At 27.5% G+C, this 20,746-nt stretch overlaps 1 protein-coding gene across 1 annotated transcript; it reads left to right on the top strand.

Moving 5' to 3' along the window:
• Window positions 1-3,915: 3,915 nt before the first annotated feature.
• Window positions 3,916-12,484, top strand: LOC127277653 (uncharacterized). The gene is made up of 3 exons (XM_051298954.1): window positions 3,916-4,193; window positions 7,731-9,032; window positions 12,159-12,484. Exons 1-3 carry the CDS (start codon window positions 4,136-4,138, stop codon window positions 12,332-12,334), a joined length of 1,536 nt encoding a protein of 511 aa, XP_051154911.1. The 5' UTR covers window positions 3,916-4,135; the 3' UTR covers window positions 12,335-12,484.
• The last annotated feature ends 8,262 nt before the right edge of the window (window positions 12,485-20,746 follow it).

Genomic DNA, 20,746 nt, shown 5'->3' with positions numbered 1-20,746 from the left:
GGCGATTAGTATGAATGAATTTTAGGTTATGTAATCATTCGGAGAATTAATAATTGTGACAAATAACCATTCGGAAGAATGAAGTTTATGCTAAAGAAGTTTTTGGCAAAATAAATATTATGTCAATAGATAATTCAATTATTTGAAAATTAGAATAAATGATTATTCGAAAAAATAAAAATTATGTTAAATGGTATTTCGCAATATAAAAATTATGTGGAATGACATTTCTATGATAAGAATTTCGATGTCTTGAAAATTATGAAATTGAAATTTGGGGAATAATCATGCGCCCCAAAATTAGCAAAATATCTAAATTTGTGAATTTACATAAACTTTTTTTGTGTTACCGGCAATTGTATTTAGCAAAATTTTTATAACTGAAAATTACATGAAAATCTCGTAGAAACTTGATAGGAATTCTATGGAAATTTCATGGAATTTTTATGAAATTCTCGTACTGAATTTTCACAGAAATTTCCAGAGGGCCCTTTCCGGGGAATTTTTTTAACATGGGTATTAATATTGGCACATTAATGGGACGATTTGATTGGCACTTCTGGCTCAGTAATGTTTGTAGTATGTATTTCGACATACATTATACTGAACCAATTTTAGACCGTATTGGAAATTATCCCTAACGAAAATTATGAAATAAATTTTAATCAGTTTTAAATAATTTATTATTTCGAGACATTCAAAAATTTGCGTGTTTGAACCAATAAGTTTCTACCTATCATTTTAATGTAAGTTAATAAAATATTTTTTCTGAATCAATTTCTTTCATTTTGAAACTGAATTTTAATTCTGCTCAGTTCTATTTTTTCCTTTTAAATCAATTTGTGTTCATTCCAAAACTGAATTTTAATCCTTTAGAATACTAAAATTTAATTCCAAATCTATCCTATATTGGCTTGAAAACGGATTGATTCAGAATGAAATTTCATAATTTAAAAGGAACAAAATTTAAATTCGTATTGATTCGAAATGGAATTTCAGGATTGAAAAGATTTAAAATTAAACTTCGAAATGAAACGGATTGATCCGGAATAGATTTTTTGTTTGTGTATTAATTTAGAAATCCTTATATGAGGCAAAATCGGATTTAAAAAAATTTTTTTTAACTGTCTCAATGGAAAGCTTGACTAATTTTCTATAAAATATGTAATTTTCAGAGTGGGATCTTTTAAAGTTTTTGAGATATAAACAATTGATCACACGCGCGCACTCTAACCGCGGAAATTTCCGTAAATTACGAAAATTAAAATTTTTAATTGTGATTTATGTTTTACATATTTTTATGAATGTTATACAAATTTCTATAAATTACCGCATAAATTTCCATAAATTACCTCGAAAATTTACGTAAATTACCGAAATCAAAATTTTTAATTGACGTTCGCGCTATATATATTTTTGTGAGTTACCCCAAAAATTTTCATTAACATTTTAAATCAAATTTCAACTATTTTATAGAATTCAAAAAGCAAAAAAAAATTTTTTTTAATTTGTTTAAAAAATTAAAAAATTATAAACAATTTGTCCGGCCCACCATGGATATTTATTTCTTGACACTTTATCTTCAAAAATACATATTGATATTTATCATTTCGATAAAAATTTTTTTTTAAAGTTTCAGACACCAAATCGTGCGCTACGCGGAGAATTGATTGAGAATGAGAATAATCTAAATTTGCTTTTGATGTAGCGATCAAAGATATATATATATATATATAATATATATATATCACCATTTGAAATAATAAGTAGGGGAATAGTGTCAGGGTTGGACACTTGGCTTTTTTTTAAATAAGAACACTAGCGCCACCTGTGTGCGTACGTGACGAATCTTCTAGTAATGTAACCTAACTTTTTGTGGCATTACATTTTTGGAGAATCAAAAGTAGCGTCTCCTGTGACTTCGGTGCAATCGAAGAGACAAAAAAAGTTTTGTTTGACTTATGAATAAACCTAAAAAATGTGTAAAAAAAGCAAGAATTTGGCAAAGTAAGCTTATTGAATGTATTGTGGGGTACATAATTTAAGAAGAAAAAAAGTGAAAAATCGAATCGCGACACATGTCTGGTTATAGTTAGCACAATTCGAAAATGATGCTTCTAGTTAGGGTTGGACACCCATATTAATTATGAAATTGACACAACTTATAAATAAATTTTATTTTACTGCTATTTCAGTGCAAAATTGTGCCAAAGATATTAGAAAAATAATACTTAAATTGTATAATTTTTGTTTATCATTTCATTGAGTTATTTGGAACAATAAAGCGTTATTTTTTGTAATTTGAGTTCATTCCTTTTTTAAACCCATGAAGCTTTACAATTTGTAAACAATAAGTAAAGATAAACATGAAAAAATAAGAATAAAAAACATTACAAATGCTATTTTAGGTTTTTACCAATAATGCGTTTCGATTTTCAAAAAGTGTCCAACCCTGACTGAAAAGTCCAACCCTGACTACATTTTTTTTTTTTTAAATGTTTATAACTTTTTTAATTTTGGACCAATCAATTTACGGTCCACAGCAAAAGTGTTCCTCTTTTGTAGATCTTTCCACCCATATACCACAATTGACTGAATTTATCTAAACAAAATATTTATAAACAAAAAACCAAAACTGTGTCCAACCCTGACACTATTCCCCTACTTTGTAAGAAATTAATATTTATTAAATTTACTGAATTAATGATTATAAAATTAAGTATTTTTTTGTAATGTAACATTTGCTTATAAATAAAATTTTTAATTTATCTCAAAAGCAAATTTTTAAGATATTTGTAGCACGATCACTGATGGTAAAATGTTAAAAAACAACATTGAAATAATAAATATTCTATAATAGTTAAATTAAAAAAAAAAATAGGTTCGTTTTTTAATTCTACTTTTGAGAGCAAAAAAACTGGATAGAATAATAAAAAATTTTTAATAAAAGATTTTTTTTTGGGTGATATATGTAATATCTGCTGTAAATTTTTAATAATATCAAAAGAGATAAACTTTTTTTTTTATTAGCGTACATAACTAAAAATTGATAGATTTGGAAATCACTATCTTTATACATAGTTCGCAATAAAATCAATTATTTGATTCTATTCTATATATATATATGTGGACAATATAAGATAAGATTAAATTTTGAATTTATCACTCTGGGGTATTTAATAATTATTATTGAATATATATAAATTAAAAAAACATTTTTCTAAAATTATAAACAAAATTTGTTAAATTGTTTATTATATTTTAATACATACTATAGCAAAAAATATTTATTATTTTTACTGTACAATGTTTAAAAAAAATTTTTAAATAGTTATAGAGAATTATAATTTTGCATTAAAAAAAAAAATTATATCAATTCAATAATACAAAACAAAAAATTCAAAGAAATTTTTTTTTATTTTTTGCAAAAAAACAAAACAAATTTCTATCTATGTGTAGGTACTTTCATATAAAATTCATAAGCATATATATTTATTTAAATTTCATGCTCTATATATGAAAATTCATACACTTTATCAAAAAGCAAATATTCTATTTATAATTGAAAATTGAATTTATGAATATTGTTTCAAAGGAATGAAAAACGATACCAAAAGCCTGTAAAAACGGAATTTACACAAAAAAAAAAAAAAAAAAACTTAATCTGAAGACTCAAAACTGTAACAAGCTCAAATAATATTAATTCTTTTTGAAACTGTAAATAACCATCAAAATGCTAAATCTATATTTCAAACGGAAGTCCGGTAACAATGAGGGAAAATTTTTTATTACTAATATGATATAACATATTAATTATAAAAGTATCGTTTTATCTTTTTTTTGTCGCCTACTCTTTAGTGTGATAATAACAATATTGGCCAATTTTTTTTTAAACACATTACTTAACACTGGTGCATGTGGATAAGACTTGAAGAACTGATTAGTTCATTATCAGAGGTGCTAGTGTGAGCACTCTCAAATTTCCGGCAGCTATTGCAAAAATTTTACATTTTCAAAAAAAATAAATAAATTTTTTTTCTCTTATGTTTTTGTTCAGTTAAATTTTATTAAAAAAAATTTAATTTACATTTGATTAATTTCAATATTCATAAGTGTTTTTTTTTTATTCAACAACATGACGTTAAAACAAAAATTACTTTTTGGCATTTTATTATTCACACTATTTAATCAAGGTATGTTTTTTTTTCCTTTAATTTTTTTCTGTATTTGGAAAAATTATTATTTCTTTAATATGTAAATTCTTAAGTGAAAGTCAAAAAAAAAAAAAAAACTTGAAAGTACTTGTATGGCTCATTATTTAAATTGTTATATTCAGCTTCCAGAAAAGTTGAGTTGGAAAATTTTGATTTTAAGGTTGAAACTCATTTTTTTATACATAGTTTAACATGTTAAATTAATAAAATAAATAGTGGTCACAAAATTAAAGTCATATATTTCTTATGGCAGACGGTTTTTTTTTTGGCAGAAATCGTCATATCTTATAAAAAAAATTTTCTGTTAATTTTTGATAAAATAATAATACTAAATATAATTTGATTTGACTGCGGTGATAAATATACTGAAGTTTTTGGGGTCGCTGAATTCGAATTTGATGACAGATGAACCCAAAAATCTTAAATACGATGAAATCAAATTTTTTTTGGAAGCTCTGTTTGGAACCTTATTAGGCCTATAAGTGATTTTTAACTGGATTGCGAAGGTGTTAAAAATTATATAGGCAAAATGCAAAATTTATGTCCTTAAACATTATGAACATTAAACAAATAAACATCTATTCATTTCGCCGAAAGAATTAAAATAAAAAATTTTTGGGGGTGGGTAATAACTCCATTTTATGGAAAAAATTAGAGGGGAGGGTTGCGTGTATGGGTCATATGTATAGTACACGATTTATGCTATAATTTAAAACTTTTTTGAAGTTTTTACCACGTCAGGTTAAAGAGAAAAATCATATTAAACAACCATAAAAACATGTTTCTTGGGGGGTTTTTATCCCCACTTTTTTCAAAATCCTGACATGCTAGGCAATTTTAAGATCCGGGATCATGTTCAGCGCCCAAAAATACAATAGAAACCATTTTTCTGATATAAATAAGATAAAAGAAAAAAGTTTTATTTTGTAGGCCTCTGTGATTTATTACGTTTACTGAAGCCATATAAATTTGCATTACACTTATGACCATTACATTGTTGACATTTTACTCGTTTTTCGCTTATAAAATGAAAACGGTTATACTTATATCGACGGGGTTGGTCTCATTCGAAAGAGAATCCAAAAATACATTAAAAATTCCATACCGATATAAAATTCAAAATATTTTCTAACCATTTTCAAGGCGTTACACTGTTGACAGAAATATTCAATTACGAAAGTGTTTCGGCTTTTTCTGCCCCCATGACAAACGAACAGATTTATACTTATATCGTTTTAGTTTCTTTCACACACTTCGTTGTTGCGTTCTGCTGCTTATGCGATGGTAAAGAAATTTTTTTGCTCATAAAGGTAATTTAAATAGCAGGTAAAAGTAGGAAATTCTGCCGGCAAAACGTAAAAATACAAAAGTGAGGGACACGTCATTTTCTGGAAATTGTATAAAATAAAGTTTAATTACCAACACTTGATTTTCCTTAAATATAGAACTAATACTTCACGAAACATTTTTTTAATCTCGTTTAAACACTATATTTTCGACATTTCATTCATTTGAACATTGAAAATGTTTCCGGGGACGCATTACACTTATGACATTTTGCCTGCTTTTTGTTCTGCCAATATTATGAAAATAACTTTTATGTCCTTGTAAGTGGGTGAAAATTTCCCAACTGGGCCACCTAAAACTGGCTTTTCAAATTTATAATATTTTTTTTCCTAATCCATTGCAGGAAGCCGAATTAAAAACATTCCTAAAATGCGTTTTTAAAAAAATTTATTTTTTTAATATAGAAATAATAATATAGAAAAATTATGTCTCTTTGAAATGCAATAGAAATTTCAATTAATCTTTATTGTTTATGCAAAAAAAATGTTTATTTAATGAACAAATGAATATTTAAACTATTTATCATATGTTTAGGAAAAAATTTCAAAAACGACATAAATTTACACTTTCTCAACTTTAATTTAAAAAAAAATCTTAGTACATACCTTTAAAAAATGAGTAAATTACGCAAATTTGAAAAGCGACGTGCAAGCGCTGGAACAGTTACCACTGCCGCGCGCGGCGCGCTACTACGCATCGAAGCCTATTCTCTGTTATCGAATTATACTAATTTATACTAATATAATTTATAGTAATAATAATTTAGCTAAATAAAAATTTTTGTTTAGCGAAAATTTAATTAAATAAAAATTAGGCTTTAATAACAATTCTATTAAAAAAAATTCGGTTAAATAAAAATTCTGCTATTGAAAAATTTGTTTATACGTTTAATTAATTTTCGAAAATTCAAACTTAGTACACATTGAGCGTCCCAATTAAAATCTTTTCGATGAAATAACAAATTCATAAAATTAAATTTTTTCTTATAAATATAGAACCAAATTTTTTAACAGCAGAATTTTTATTTAACCGAATTTTTATATAACCGAATTTATTTTTAATAGAATTTTTATTAAAGCCTAATTTTTATTTAACCAAATTCTTATTTAATTAAATTTTCGCTAAAACAAGTTTTTACTTAGCCAAATTAGTATTAGTATAAATTAGTATCACTAGAGAAAATTTTACATTGGATTGTAAAACTTTCTCTAGTGATACTAATTCTGTTACTTGCAAAATAATTCAATGAATATTCGTTTTTTGAAAAAATTCTCAGCAACCAGTTGTAATGAAAAGTTATATGATTGTTGAATAATAAAATAAAGAAAAATTTTGATATTCAAGAATTCTAGTCAATAATTCGATAACAGAGAATAGGCTTCGACGCGTAGTAGAGCGCCGCGCGCGGCAGTGGTAACTGTTCAAGCGCTTGCACGTTGCTTTTCAAATTCGCGTCATTTACTCATTTTTTAAAGGTACTAAGATTTTTTTTTTTTAAATTAAAGTTGAGAAAGTGTAGATTTATGTCGTTTTTGAAATTTTTTCCTAAACATATGAGAAATAGTTTAAATATTCATTTGTTTATTAAATAAATAATTTTTTTTGCATAAACAATAAAGATTAATTGAAATTTCTATTGCATTTCAAAGAGACATAATTTTTCTATGTGCTCACCAAATTTTATTAAATTTCATTAACAAGCAACAGAGAAATTGCAAATTTAGTGGAAAGGTAACAAAATATTCTACTGTTAATAAATAATTAAAAACTTAATTTTTTTAAAAACGCATTTCAGGAATGTTTTTAATTCGGCTTCCTACAATAGATTATGAAAAAAAATATTTTAAAATTGAAAAGTCAGTTTTAGGTGGCCCAGTTGGAAAATTTTCACCCAAGTAGAAAAATTATTGAAAATTATTGCTTTTTACTATATAAACAAATTAATTTTAACTAAGGTTATATCCAATAATTTTGGCAAGGGACACGAATATGACAATTTAAATGAAATGAGCCATATATGACATTTTCAGTACCTAAATATCTTCTCTTAAAAATAATTTTTTTTTTATATAAAAAATTATGTTTACTTTGTATAGATTTTAAAACATGTGCACTTTGTAAAAAATCATTTTGGAAATAGAAGAACAAAAAAAATTTATTTTGTTGCAGGTTACTGTTTAACATGTAAAGTCTGTATAATCGATAGTAATGGAAAATGTGTTGAGAGAGATGAAGTTTGTTTAGTTCCTTCAATAACCACTACCGCACCTTCTACTCCGGCACCTACTACTCCGGCACCTACTACTCCGGCACCTACTACTCCGGCCCCTACTACTCCGGCCCCTACTACTCCGGCACCTGCTACTCCGGCACCTGCTACTCCGGCACCTGCTACTCCGGCACCTGCTACTCCGGCACCTGCTACTCCGGCACCTGCTACTCCGGCACCTGCTACTCCGGCACCTGCTACACCGGCACCTGCTACACCGGCACCTGCTACACCGGCACCTGCTACACCGGCACCTGCTACACCGGCACCTGCTACACCGGCACCTGCTACACCGGCACCTGCTACACCGGCACCTGCTACACCGGCACCTGCTACACCGGCACCTGCTACACCGGCACCTGCTACACCGGCACCTGCTACTCCGGCACCTGCTACTCCGGCACCTGCTACTCCGGCACCTGCTACTCCGGCACCTGCTACTCCGGCACCTGCTACTCCGGCACCTGCTACTCCGGCACCTGCTACTCCGGCACCTGCTACTCCGGCACCTGCTACTCCGGCACCTACTACTCCGGCACCTGCTACTCCGGCACCTGCTACTCCGGCACCTGCTACTCCGGCACCTGCTACTCCGGCACCTGCTACTCCGGCACCTGCTACTCCGGCACCTGCTACTCCGGCACCTACTACTCCGGCACCTACTACTCCGGCACTTACTACTCCGGCACTTACTACTCCGGCACTTACTACTCCGGCACCTGCTACTCCGGCACCTACTACTGCGGCACCTACTACTCCGGCACTTACTACTCCGGCACTTACTACTCCGGCACTTACTACTCCGGCACCTACTACTCCGGCACCTACTACTCCGGAACTTACTACTCCGGCACTTACTACTCCGGCACTTACTACTCCGGCACCTGCTACTCCGGCACCTACTACTCCGGCACTTACTACTCCGGCACTTACTACTCCGGCACTTACTACTCCGGCACCTGCTACTCCGGCACCTACTACTCCGGCCCCTGCTACTCCGGCACCTGCTACTCAGGCACCTGGTACTCCGGCCCCTGCTACTCAGGCACCTGCTACTCCGGTACCTGCTACTGCTGGACCAGTCAAATCGTTGTTAAACAAAGTTGCCTCTCCATTGACAGTTTTAAGTCGTCAAAATCGTTTTGTTCGATCATTATCTCGGGCAAAGGATGGTTTTACTTGTTACACAATTTTCGATAAAGGTAAAAAAGCACTTATAATAATATAATTATATTTTTAATTGAGGGGCCTGAAACAATAACAAACAGTACGCTCGGCCGCTCACTCTAAAGTCAGTCAACACGACATAAAGGTGAAAAAATTGAAAGTCAAAATTCGGATATTTCAAAAGCACTTCTTCATAGAAGATTAAAAAACGCATCTTTTTTCTCTCAGAATTTATTTTCTACATCTTCTCTTAAAATATTTATTCATTACTATTTCAGGAAGTTTTCTGCAAAATTTCAAATCAATTCCTGTTATAGTTTTTAAAAAAATTAATCAAGACATATTAACATTATTAGTAATATTATGTAAAATATTTAATTTTTGCCTTTTTTTTAATGTTTTAATGGCTTTATTAGACCTAATTTAGTATGTATACCAAGTTGTAAACAAATTTATTACTATTTGTGAAAGAAATAATCGTTTATATTTTAAAATTTTATTAAATTGGAGAAAATTTTTTTTGTGTTTTTTGCTTTTATTATCAAAAAATATTGGATTTAGAAGTAATTTCTGAGGGAAAAAAGATGCATGTTTTTATCATCTATAAAGTAATGCTTTTAAAAAATCAGAATTTTGAGTTTCAATTTTTTCACTTTTTTGACGTGTTGATTGGCTTCAGAGCGACCTGTCGAGCGTACTGGTTGTTATTGTATCCAGCCCCTCAATTATTATAATCTAATGAAAAATAGCATTTCGGTATGTCCTAAAGTTTGAGGATCAAATTTTAATATACATATTATAAAATCCACATCTGTATCTTAAAAATTTTTGACATCGAAACTTTCAATATTTGAAGGTTAGGTTACACTTTTTCATTTCCTTTACTCAAGTTACTATATAAGAACTCAATAAATTTGTTTAGGTTAAATATTACATGGTTTCCCAGTTGTTTTCTAGTAAAATAATCGTTTAAAACTCGAAAAAACTTAATAATTTTTTTTAATTCACTTGAAATAATTTTTATATTTACTAATTACTTTACTGACACTTCCACTAGGTTTGAATTTTTTTCACACAATCAAAGGTTTAAGTAATTGAATAATGTGATTAGTCACTCTCTCTCTATATATATATGTCCCTTCTGTCGATAATCGTCACTCGAAACGGCAGAGGATTAAAAAATTCCAAATTCACCCCTTTTTTAAAAAAAAAAAATATTGTTGAATTTTTTTAAAAAAAGGACAATTTTTTACATCTTAAAATGAAGCTTAAAATGGCGATGCTCAAGTTCACAATATTTATGATTAACGATTTTTAAAGAAATATTATTTGGAATGAAAAATTCCATGAATTTTTGGCTCAAAAATACTTCTGCCAATGTTGATTGATAAAAAAATGATAAAAAACATTTTTTTAGATAAAACATTTTAAAATTTGCTGTTTTAAAAAATAATTTGTTTTCTAATCGTTAATCATAAACGTTATTGTAGACTTCAGCATCGTTTTAAAATTTATACTTTTAATAAACAAATTAAACAAAATGTCGTTTTTTGTTTAATTTGTTTATTAAAAGTATACATTTCAAGAGGTAAAAAAAAGAGAAACAAAAAGGATCCTCTTAAAAAAAATTTTTTTTTTTTATATTTTTGATTTTAAAAAAAGAGATAAATTTTGAATTTTTTAAAAAACTTTTTGCACCATTCGCAAGATGTAGGAAAAAACCTTTCGAAAACATATTGATCAAAATTTTTTTCATAATTTTATTCAAATAGGTATAATTTTTCAAAAAATTCACTATTTGACTAAAATTTTAATCCTCTTTACTTTCTACAGTTTTTCATAAAAAATAACAATAATTTGAGGGTAAAGTACTCATGCATAGTACTAAATGTTATACAAATTGCAGCCGATATAAGAATTTTTTTTTTTTGAATTGCGATACACTTTAGAAATTTTGCCTCATATAATAATAATAATTTTTAAAATATAAATGTCCTCAAAAATATTTATGCGGTCACGACATCAATAAAAATGTTTTTTAAAAAAAGGGCATATCCGATTTTTTTTTCTTTTAGCACTAATTGAGACTAGCTTCCATGAATTTTTTCAAATTTTTTTAGCAAGCCGTTTTCGAGTTATGGAATTTTGAAAATTGGAGAATATTCATGACTTTTAATTTTTGAATGCTCATAACTTCCTTAAAAATGCATCAATTTTAAAAGTCTTTTTTTTTCAAAACGTGTGTTTTTAAACGTACTTTTCAAAAAAAAATCGAAAATTTTTTTAAACCGATATTACTATCAAATTTTTGAGTTTTAATGATAAAAAGTCATTTTTCTCATTTGACGTAATGATCGATTTTTTTCAAAAATTTTTCAAATAACTACTTTTTACGAAACTTTTAAGCCTAGCCCGATAATGAGCAAACAATTTTTACAATATTTTCGTAATTTTTCAAAAAATTTTGAATTTTGAATTTTTTAAAAATATTTTTGGTTTTTTTTTTATACTACGTACTTTTATGTATTTTCATGTGCTGATTACGAAAATCATAGTGACAATAGCCAAAAATTTGGTTTTTATGGTGAAAACCAACAAGTTTCTAAAAAATCACTCATGAAAAAAATTTTTTCCGACAAAATAATTAAATTCCAATAAATTAAAATTAATTGACTTTTATTTGTGTCGAATTTGTGTAATATTATCTCGCCTATATAACTGATTCGTTAAAATAGATTAAAATTTATTGATAAAAAAAATTGATACTAAATTCGGCGTATACTAAATAGAATTTTATAAATTGTTTCAATAATATCTTTTTTAAAACTACGAGATTGATATTGTGTTATCTTATTTTAGATATAGGTATTATAGTTCTGTACAATGATAAAAAAAAAAATTTTGTATCGTTTTTTAACAAATTATAAATAATTTCAATTGATATTTTATTCAATGAAATTGAGCTTCTAAAATATTTTTTTTTAACACTAAAAATAATATTGTCACTAATTATTGTAAGATGAAATTCTTCGGAGGTTATGAGTCATATTTTAATTCATTTCAATTTTTTTTATTTATATAAAATGAAAATGATTTTCTATTATATATATATATATATTTACGAAAAAATATTTTATAACGTTCATTTTTTATTATTTCAGAAGACAGTAAGAAAGTTTTAGAAAAAGGATGTTCACTAGAAAAGGAATCAAAATGTAACGAGTCAAATAAAGATACGTGTAAGGAGTGCGATGATGATAAATGTAACTCCTCTGAATCTATAATGAAGATTAGTCTTATCACGATTCTAGTCCCACTTTTGTTAATTGTTATTTAATTATATATATAAATTATATAAAACTGCAAATCAAATCATTTTTTTAATACAAAATATTTTCTACATCGTATAAAAAAAACTATTTTCATTACTTCCATTAAACTGAATTTGAAAATAAAAATAAAACTAAAATAGATCCTCGAAATTCAATATTAAAAAAAAGTTACTTAATTCAAATAATATGTCATTTAACTCTTATTAAATAAATATTTATTTGTATTAAATAATTATTTGAGTCAATTAAAAGGTTTTTATTTTAAAAACAAAAATTATTGATCGAATACAGTTTATTTGATTTAGATAAAAATTATTTGGACGAAATAAATATTTGTATGATAAATAGCTAAGTAACCAATTATTTGAAGAAAATACATATACTTTATCTGATAATTAAAAAGATTAATAATTTGTATTCGAATGACAATTATTTACTTGCATCGAATTATTCATTTTTTTTTTTTTTTTTTTTTTTTTGATAAAATAAGTAGTCGTCATTCTGAAAAATGAGTATGCGTCTATTTTTTTGCATTGAGAAAAATTTTCTTATAAATACTTTACATGTGTATATGATGTGTGTAAATGAGTGTTTAACATTAAAATTTCAAATATATAAAAAATTAAAAACCAAAAATGTATTTATTCGTATTCATAGAAATTACTAATTAAAAGTATATAATTATAAAGACGGGAGTTGGATGTAATGACGCATTTAAAAAATTTATTCCAAAATTAATAAACAATTTCTATATTAAATTATTAAACTGAAATTTTGTACAATGTTTCACTGTTATTCATATAATTATGTAAAATATTTATGTATGTTAGAATAATAGATTTTAATACTATGAAAGTAAATTTTGAAAATTAATATTCTTTTTTTGTTATATATATTTTTTTTTTCATAAAATAGTTATTAAAAAAAAGTTTTATAATAAATTCCAATTATTATTTGACAAAATTTGCATATAATCAGTTTTTCACCATATTAGATAATTTTTATTTAACTGAAAATTCATTTAAATCAAAATTCGAACAAATAAAAATTTTAACAAATTACTGTAAATTCTGGCATAATAAAAATTTGTCTCAAAGAAATTTCTAAAATTCTATTAAATAAAAATTCTAACAAATTAATTTTAGGCGTCTCAAAATTTTTTTAGCCAAATCGAAAGTGTCAAGAAAAAAAAATTTATTTGATTCAAATAATCGATTACTTGATTATTATCAAATAAATATTTATTTCAAACCAAATAATTTTTATTTGAGTCAATAAAATATTATTATTTGTTATAAATACAAAAATTATTGGTACAAATAAAAATTATTTGGTTCAAGTAAATAATTTATTTGATAATAGTCAAGTAACCGATTATTTGAATCGAATTTTTTTTTTTTTTTTTAAGTGTATTTATGTGTTGAAAAGGGAACTTGTAATTTTGAACATAAAATATAATGGCACAGATTATAGTGATTAAAAGAAATATAAAAGTTTTTGACCGCAATCAGACGACAAATTAACAAGTTGATATTAAATTTGTCACTTCAGAAGCCGCAAGAGCTTAAACTGCTTTGACACGTATCGTCGCGGGGAAGAACCCGTCAGTCATTTCGCTCGAGTTGCCTCCGGTTACGAATCTGTGTTCGCTTAATTGGTTCGGTTATGCCCTCGCAAAGCTTTGATCATTTCAGATCCCCACCTACATATATATATTCCCAAACTCCCTTTCACTTCTGGATTAAGGGATTTCGCTGAACCGGCAGATTTTATACCAGAAATTTATATAGATCCTACCTTAATTCTCTCGTTCAAAGCACACCTACCAATCATGGTCAATTGATTTCGCCCTCTATCATTTTTGTTTTCGTTTTTAGTGTTAACAACAACAACAACAAAAATAATAATAATTAAAAAAATAAATGTGTATAATAATAATAAAATCAGGCCTCGGATTATACGACTTTTTCCTACTTTTTTCAAAATACGACCCAATCAAAAATTTCAGTATTATACCAGATTTAACTACTGGCGCACTACTGGTACAGTATTGGCTGCCGAGGCTGGGCAGTCTGTACTGAACAAGTACTGGTATTTTCATTGTATCAGTACTGGTGCAGTACCACCCTCCCAGTACTGACAAACCAGTACTGAGCAGATATTGAGCCAGTACACAGTAAACTTGGTTGTATTTTTTTCTATTGCAACGTTTTGATGCACATAAGTTATATCAAAAAGAGATCGTTTTGTGTATCATTTTTAGAAATGATACACGAAACGGTCTCATTTTTTGATGCAAAAAATTTAATCAATTTATATCAATCGTGGCCGAATTGAATCGACTCAAAATTAAACGAATTTTTTTCAAATATTTTGGTAATAGTACAATTGCGGAGACCATTTCACTATTTAATTTGAAAATGAAAATAACAGAAAATCAAAGACAATGTGCAATTCCATAATTAAAAAGTGACAGCTTATAAACATAACCTAAAATGCATGAGAAAAAATTTGTCGATAAAATCAATATAGCCGAGCTTTTTAGAAGGTAGATGGCAGCACTTATCTATTTTCTTTCTTTAAATTTTTTCTGAATCGTTTTTATAAAAAGCAAAACTGCCATCTACCTTCTAAAAAGCTCGGCTATATTGATTAACTATAAACTGTGACAAAATTTTAAATTTGAATCAAACTTCAAAAAATTATAAAAATGGAACTTTAAGAATTTTTTTTTTTTAATTTTGAAAATTTGTTTTACAATTAGTTCGATTCTGAAATATTCGAAATAAATTTTTTTGCGATAATATTTATTATAGAATTATTCTCATTACAGGATTAATAAAATTAATTTAATATCTAATAACATTAGTTATTTAAAGTAAAATATTGATTAACCTATTAAATTTAGTTAAAAGGGGAAAATGGTTGTAATCTCATGAAGTTGTTACTTCGAATGAGGGAAAAGCTATTAACAAGAAAGCTAGCAAACTATATACTCAATGACATTATTCTTGAGGAATGATTTCTCGGATTGATCACTGCCAAGCTATTTCCTTGTCACGCAATCGTCCTAAGTCATCGGCCTAAAACGACTAAAGGAAACGAAAACGCGCCCTATTGGACTCCAACAGGAAATTGCTTTTCAACCTTTTGATACGTGTTTTCATTCCTCTTCGTGAATTTTGCGAATACTATATATATATATATATATATACAGATACTATACATATATTTAATACCCGTCACTCATTTTAATTATTATATAAATGCAACATAACCTAAAAACATATTTTAAGTTTAATTCAATACATTTTTTTTCAATCTGTGATTCACCAACATTATTTTATTTGTATATACAATACACGATACACGAAATATTTTTTAGGTTAAGAATTATGTCAAATTTTTGTGACAATAAATCCATGAAGTAGTATATAAGGAGCACTCACTCTATAGGCTGTTTTTGAAAATTCTTTCCCGCAGCCTTTCCAGATTTAATAAAAGCATTTACATATACCCCCGATACTATCAACCCTAGCGGAAAAGCGAGGAATTACAGGTCACGTAGTACATTGTTATATAAGTGTTTGTGTATAACTGTCAGTTGGCGTTTTTTTTAAGGCCAGGTCCAAGTGAGGCAGCGCCATTAAAATTGATACTAAAATTTTGGAAAATTTTCAACAGCCTTTTCTTGACAACAAGATGGTAAAATGCTTTTTCCTTTATGGATAATTGATTATTGGCAAGATATATACCAGCTAAAACTTTTTTTGAGTTAAAATAATAAAAAAAATTTCATGTCAATAAATTAAATATGAGCACTTTTTTCACAAAAACTGTAACAGTACTTTCTCAGAAATTACAATCAAAAATGCAATTTCCATTTGGAAAATTAATAAACGCTAAAAAATACACGACCTAAGATTTACCAATCACGAAAATAACAAAAAAAAGTATTTTAACATAACATATTTTACTTATTGTGTTAGCCGTTTGGCAGGTTATATATGTCAACAGACGTTTCGCAGTTTTGCCGAAAGGAGGAGATTGGCGCTGTTGCTAACCACCTGAAATACATAATCTACCAAAGGGCTGTCACAATCAGTAAAGCAGTATCAATATGTTAAATATTTAATAAAATTTTTTTTTGTTATTTTCGTGATTGGTAAATCTAAGGTCGTGTATTTTTTAGCGTTTATTAATTTTCCAAATGGAAATTGCATTTTTGATTGTAATTTCTGAGAAAGTACTGTTACAGTTTTTGTGAAAAAAGTGCTCATATTTAATTTATTGACATGAAATTTTTTTTATTATTTTAACTCAAAAAAAGTTTTAGCTGGTGTATATCTTGCCAATAATCAATTATCCATAAAGGAAAAAGCATTTTATCTTCTTGTTTTTAAGAAAAGGCTGTTGAAAATTTTCCAAAATTTTAGTTTCAATGTAGATGGCGCTGCCTCACTTGGACCTGGCCTTAAATGTGTTTGATGTGAGTTAATTTTGTGTAATTATAAATAATAATAAATCAGCATTAACACAGGCAACTTTACTTGATACAAATTATTTTGTATGTATTTGAATGTTAACAAAATACTTGCTGAACTTGTCATTATATTTTGTTTGTTTACATGTAAATATAACCTAAAAATTAAAAAAAATTAAGAAATTTCATTTGAAATAATATTAATTACGACTGCAAAGAAAAAAAATTATTTAATTTTTATATAACTTACAACAAATTATTGCAATTCTTTTATTATTTCATTATGAAACATAATTGAAAACAAATATTTTAAAAATCTAAATTATATATTCGTATATAAATAAGCAAAAACTTACCAATTTTCAAATATATATATTTTCAAAAAATTTATGTTTTATTTTAAATTTGCAATGTCATCTTCACGTCAACTAGCAGCAATTGTTTGTACTCGTAAATTATTAAAATTAAATAAGTTAAACTTGCATTTACAATTGGATTACTTTGGAACATTAAAGAAAACACAGCGGTTAGATCATTTTAGCGTTTAAGTGATTGAATTTTAAATTGTCGCGTGAAATTTATTCAATTATTATTTAATAATTTTTTTAGTTGTAAAATTATAAAAAATTGTTTTGAAAGAGATTTATTCCTCTCATTTTCCTTGATATTTAAAAAAAAAAAGTAGACCTCAATCCGATTATTAGAACGGAAGATATAGCAGTTTAAATTTTTTTATTAATATTGCAAATCTCGTAAACTAACAAATATTTTAAGCTGCAATTTACGTTAAAGATTAGTCTTACTATATATAACAAAATTTTAAAGTTTCATTGCAATCGGTTAACCTACTTCGAAAAAATCAAAATCTCACCTGGAATCGTACATATATCACTTTACACTGTTTACAATATGAGAACAGCTGTCACTAGGCGCAGCCATATTTTGAAAACTTCTAACTACACCGATTTACCGCTCATAAGGAATTTCCAAAAGATTGGAAAATTTCGAAATTTTCTATGAGCAATAAACCAATTAAAGTTAGTGAAATTTCTGACAAATTCCGAATATACTCAGAAATTGTGATGTGTACAAGCGCCTTTATACTACTTCATGCAAAATAATCAGTGAAACATCCGAATTATGACACTTTACAAGGAATGGTAGCTTTTTTTTCGATACACGGCGGGGAAGGAGAATAGTGAAAAGCATAGTTGGGCAGGTGTCAAAAATATCAAGATATGGCATATTTCGGACGTTCTACTTGAATTCCAGTGAAAATTTACATGGCGCCCATTGTAAACTAACCCTTATGTTTAAATCCAACATATTGTCATTATTGTGCGTCATTAAAATAAATACTATTATCTATTTCTGTGAACAAATAATATGAAAGTGACTGATATTTTCCATATATTAAAATAAAACTTACAAACTTTGAATTATTATATATATAACACGCAAATATATATATAATATTATAACGGACTATACATTTTGATAAATGCTTAAATTTCCAGTGTAATTTAATAGTCAAGGACGCGGATCTAATCTTAAATTAAATTCCCGGTATAATCCTTTTGCGACCTCTCTTTAGTTGTTATGGGTGTATGTTGCATTTAGGAAGTTGAGTGCCATGTCTTCCTATATATATATATATATATATATATATATATAAAGTTTGAAGTGCAGTTGAAGCACTATACATATATATGGGTATATAACACATTAGTAGGAAAGGAAGAGAGAGGGGGAAATTAATTACAATAATTCAACTGCTGAGTCAACAAAGTTGACTTTAGGACATCAAAGCCAAAGGGATGAGGGAGGGAGAGAGACTTGCCAGCAGGTTAGTAGTCTTTCTGCCGGAACCGGAAGGGGATAACAACGAGGACTAACCTAAAATTACTCCAAAACGTCTGAAACTCCTTTGGAATCCGTAAGGCGTTTACATCCAACGATTACAGTTTCCTTCAACTGGTCTTGAACTATACCGAACAAATATATATGCGTATATGGGCGATTCTTCAAAAAGAAGGCATTTTCATGTCTTTGTGTTATCTATAAACATCGAATTTATTTGCTTTAGACAAAAATGTCATTTAAAGTTCCCTTAATTTTATTAATATAACCTCGAACTAAAAAGTAGTTTTTAACAGAACCTAAAAATACATTTAAAATTGATTACACTCAAATTCGAAAGATCAATTTGTACAATTTTCGAAAAAAATTATATTTTGAGTTAAAATTTGTCATAAATTTTAACGTTTTTTCTTAAAAATTAGTAAACAATTGTAATTTTTATTAAATTTTTTATAAATGACACATTTTTTTCATTGAAAGATTCTCTACATTATTCCCAATTATCCAAACATAACCTATAATTTTTAGTTTCTTATGTACATATTTTTAATTTCAGAGCGCGTCAAATTTATTTTAGTGACATTATAACCATAAAATAACACTGGCACACAAAAAAATTTGATGTTCTGAGCTTTTGATCAGACCATGACTAATTTATGTTTTCGGGGTCGCTGAAACCGAATCTAAAGTCCGTTTAAGGGTACGGTCACACTATCTCATGCATGCACTGTGCATGCATGCAGAAACATTAGGCCGGTCACACTTCAACTTTCTAGTTACAATCGAAATTTTTGGAAAATTACTAGAAAGTTACTAAACATTCACTAGATTTCGTTGAAGTGTGACCGGCCAAATGTTTCTGCTTGCATGCACAGTGCATGCATGAGATAGTGTGACCGTACCCTTAAACGGACTTTAGATTGGGTAATGTAATAAAGTAATAAAGTCGCTGCACAGTAAACTTGGTTGTATCTTTTTCTATTGCAACGTTTTGATGCACATAAGTTATATCAAAAAGAGATCGTTTTGTGTATCATTTTTAGAAATGATACACGAAACGGTCTCATTTTTTGATGCAAAAAATTTAATCAATTTATATCAATCATGGCCGAATTGAATCGACTCAAAATTAAACGAATTTTTTTCAGATATTTTGGTAATAGTACAATTGCGGAGACCATTTCACTATTTAATTTGAAAATGAAAATAACAGAAAATCAAAGACAATGAGCAAATCGATAATTAAAAAGTGACAGCTTATAAACATAACCTAAAATGCATGAGAAAAAATTTGTCGATAAAATCAATATAGCCGAGCTTTTTAGAAGGTAGATGGCAGCACTCATCTATTTTCTTTCTTTAAATTTTTTCTGAATCGTTTTTATAAAAAGCAAAACTGCCATCTACCTTCTAAAAAGCTCGGCTATATTGATTTTATGGACAAATTTTTTCTCATGCATTTTAGGTTATGTTTATAAGCTGTCACTTTTTAATTATCGAATTGCACATTGTCTTTGATTTTCTGTTATTTTCATTTTCAAATTAAATAGTGAAATGGTCTCCGCAATTGTACTATTACCAAAATATCTGAAAAAAATTCGTTTAATTTTGAGTCGATTCAATTCGGCCATGATTGATATAAATTGATTAAATTTTTTCCATCAAAAAATGAGACCGTTTCGTGTATCATTTCTAAAAATGATACACAAAACGATCTCTTTTTGTTATAACTTATGTGCATCAAAACGTTGCAAAGATTTGATGCAATTTTTGGTCTCAATTTGATACTTTTAGAAAAACTGTGTATGTAATACATTTTTTATTATTATTTTATTTAATTTTTAATATTTTTTAATAATTTTTTACTAATATTATATTTATTGACAAATTCAATTATATCAATGGATAAAAACAAAACGTTTGCAACATAAAATTGATATTTTTATTATAACTGATAAATTAATTTAATTTAAATTAATTTTATTTTAATTTTATTATAATGATTTTTATTGAAAAATCGTTTTGTTTAAATTCATTTTATTATAATTTTAACGCCTAAAAGAAAATAAGTTTT

Source organism: Leptopilina boulardi, unplaced genomic scaffold, assembly GCF_019393585.1.
Source record: "Leptopilina boulardi isolate dan_hultmark-lab unplaced genomic scaffold, ZJU_Lbou_2.1 LbouV2_172, whole genome shotgun sequence".
Lineage (NCBI taxonomy): Eukaryota > Metazoa > Arthropoda > Insecta > Hymenoptera > Figitidae > Leptopilina > Leptopilina boulardi.
Note: the sequence above shows the minus strand (reverse complement) of the source record. Positions and strands in the feature narration are given on the sequence as shown.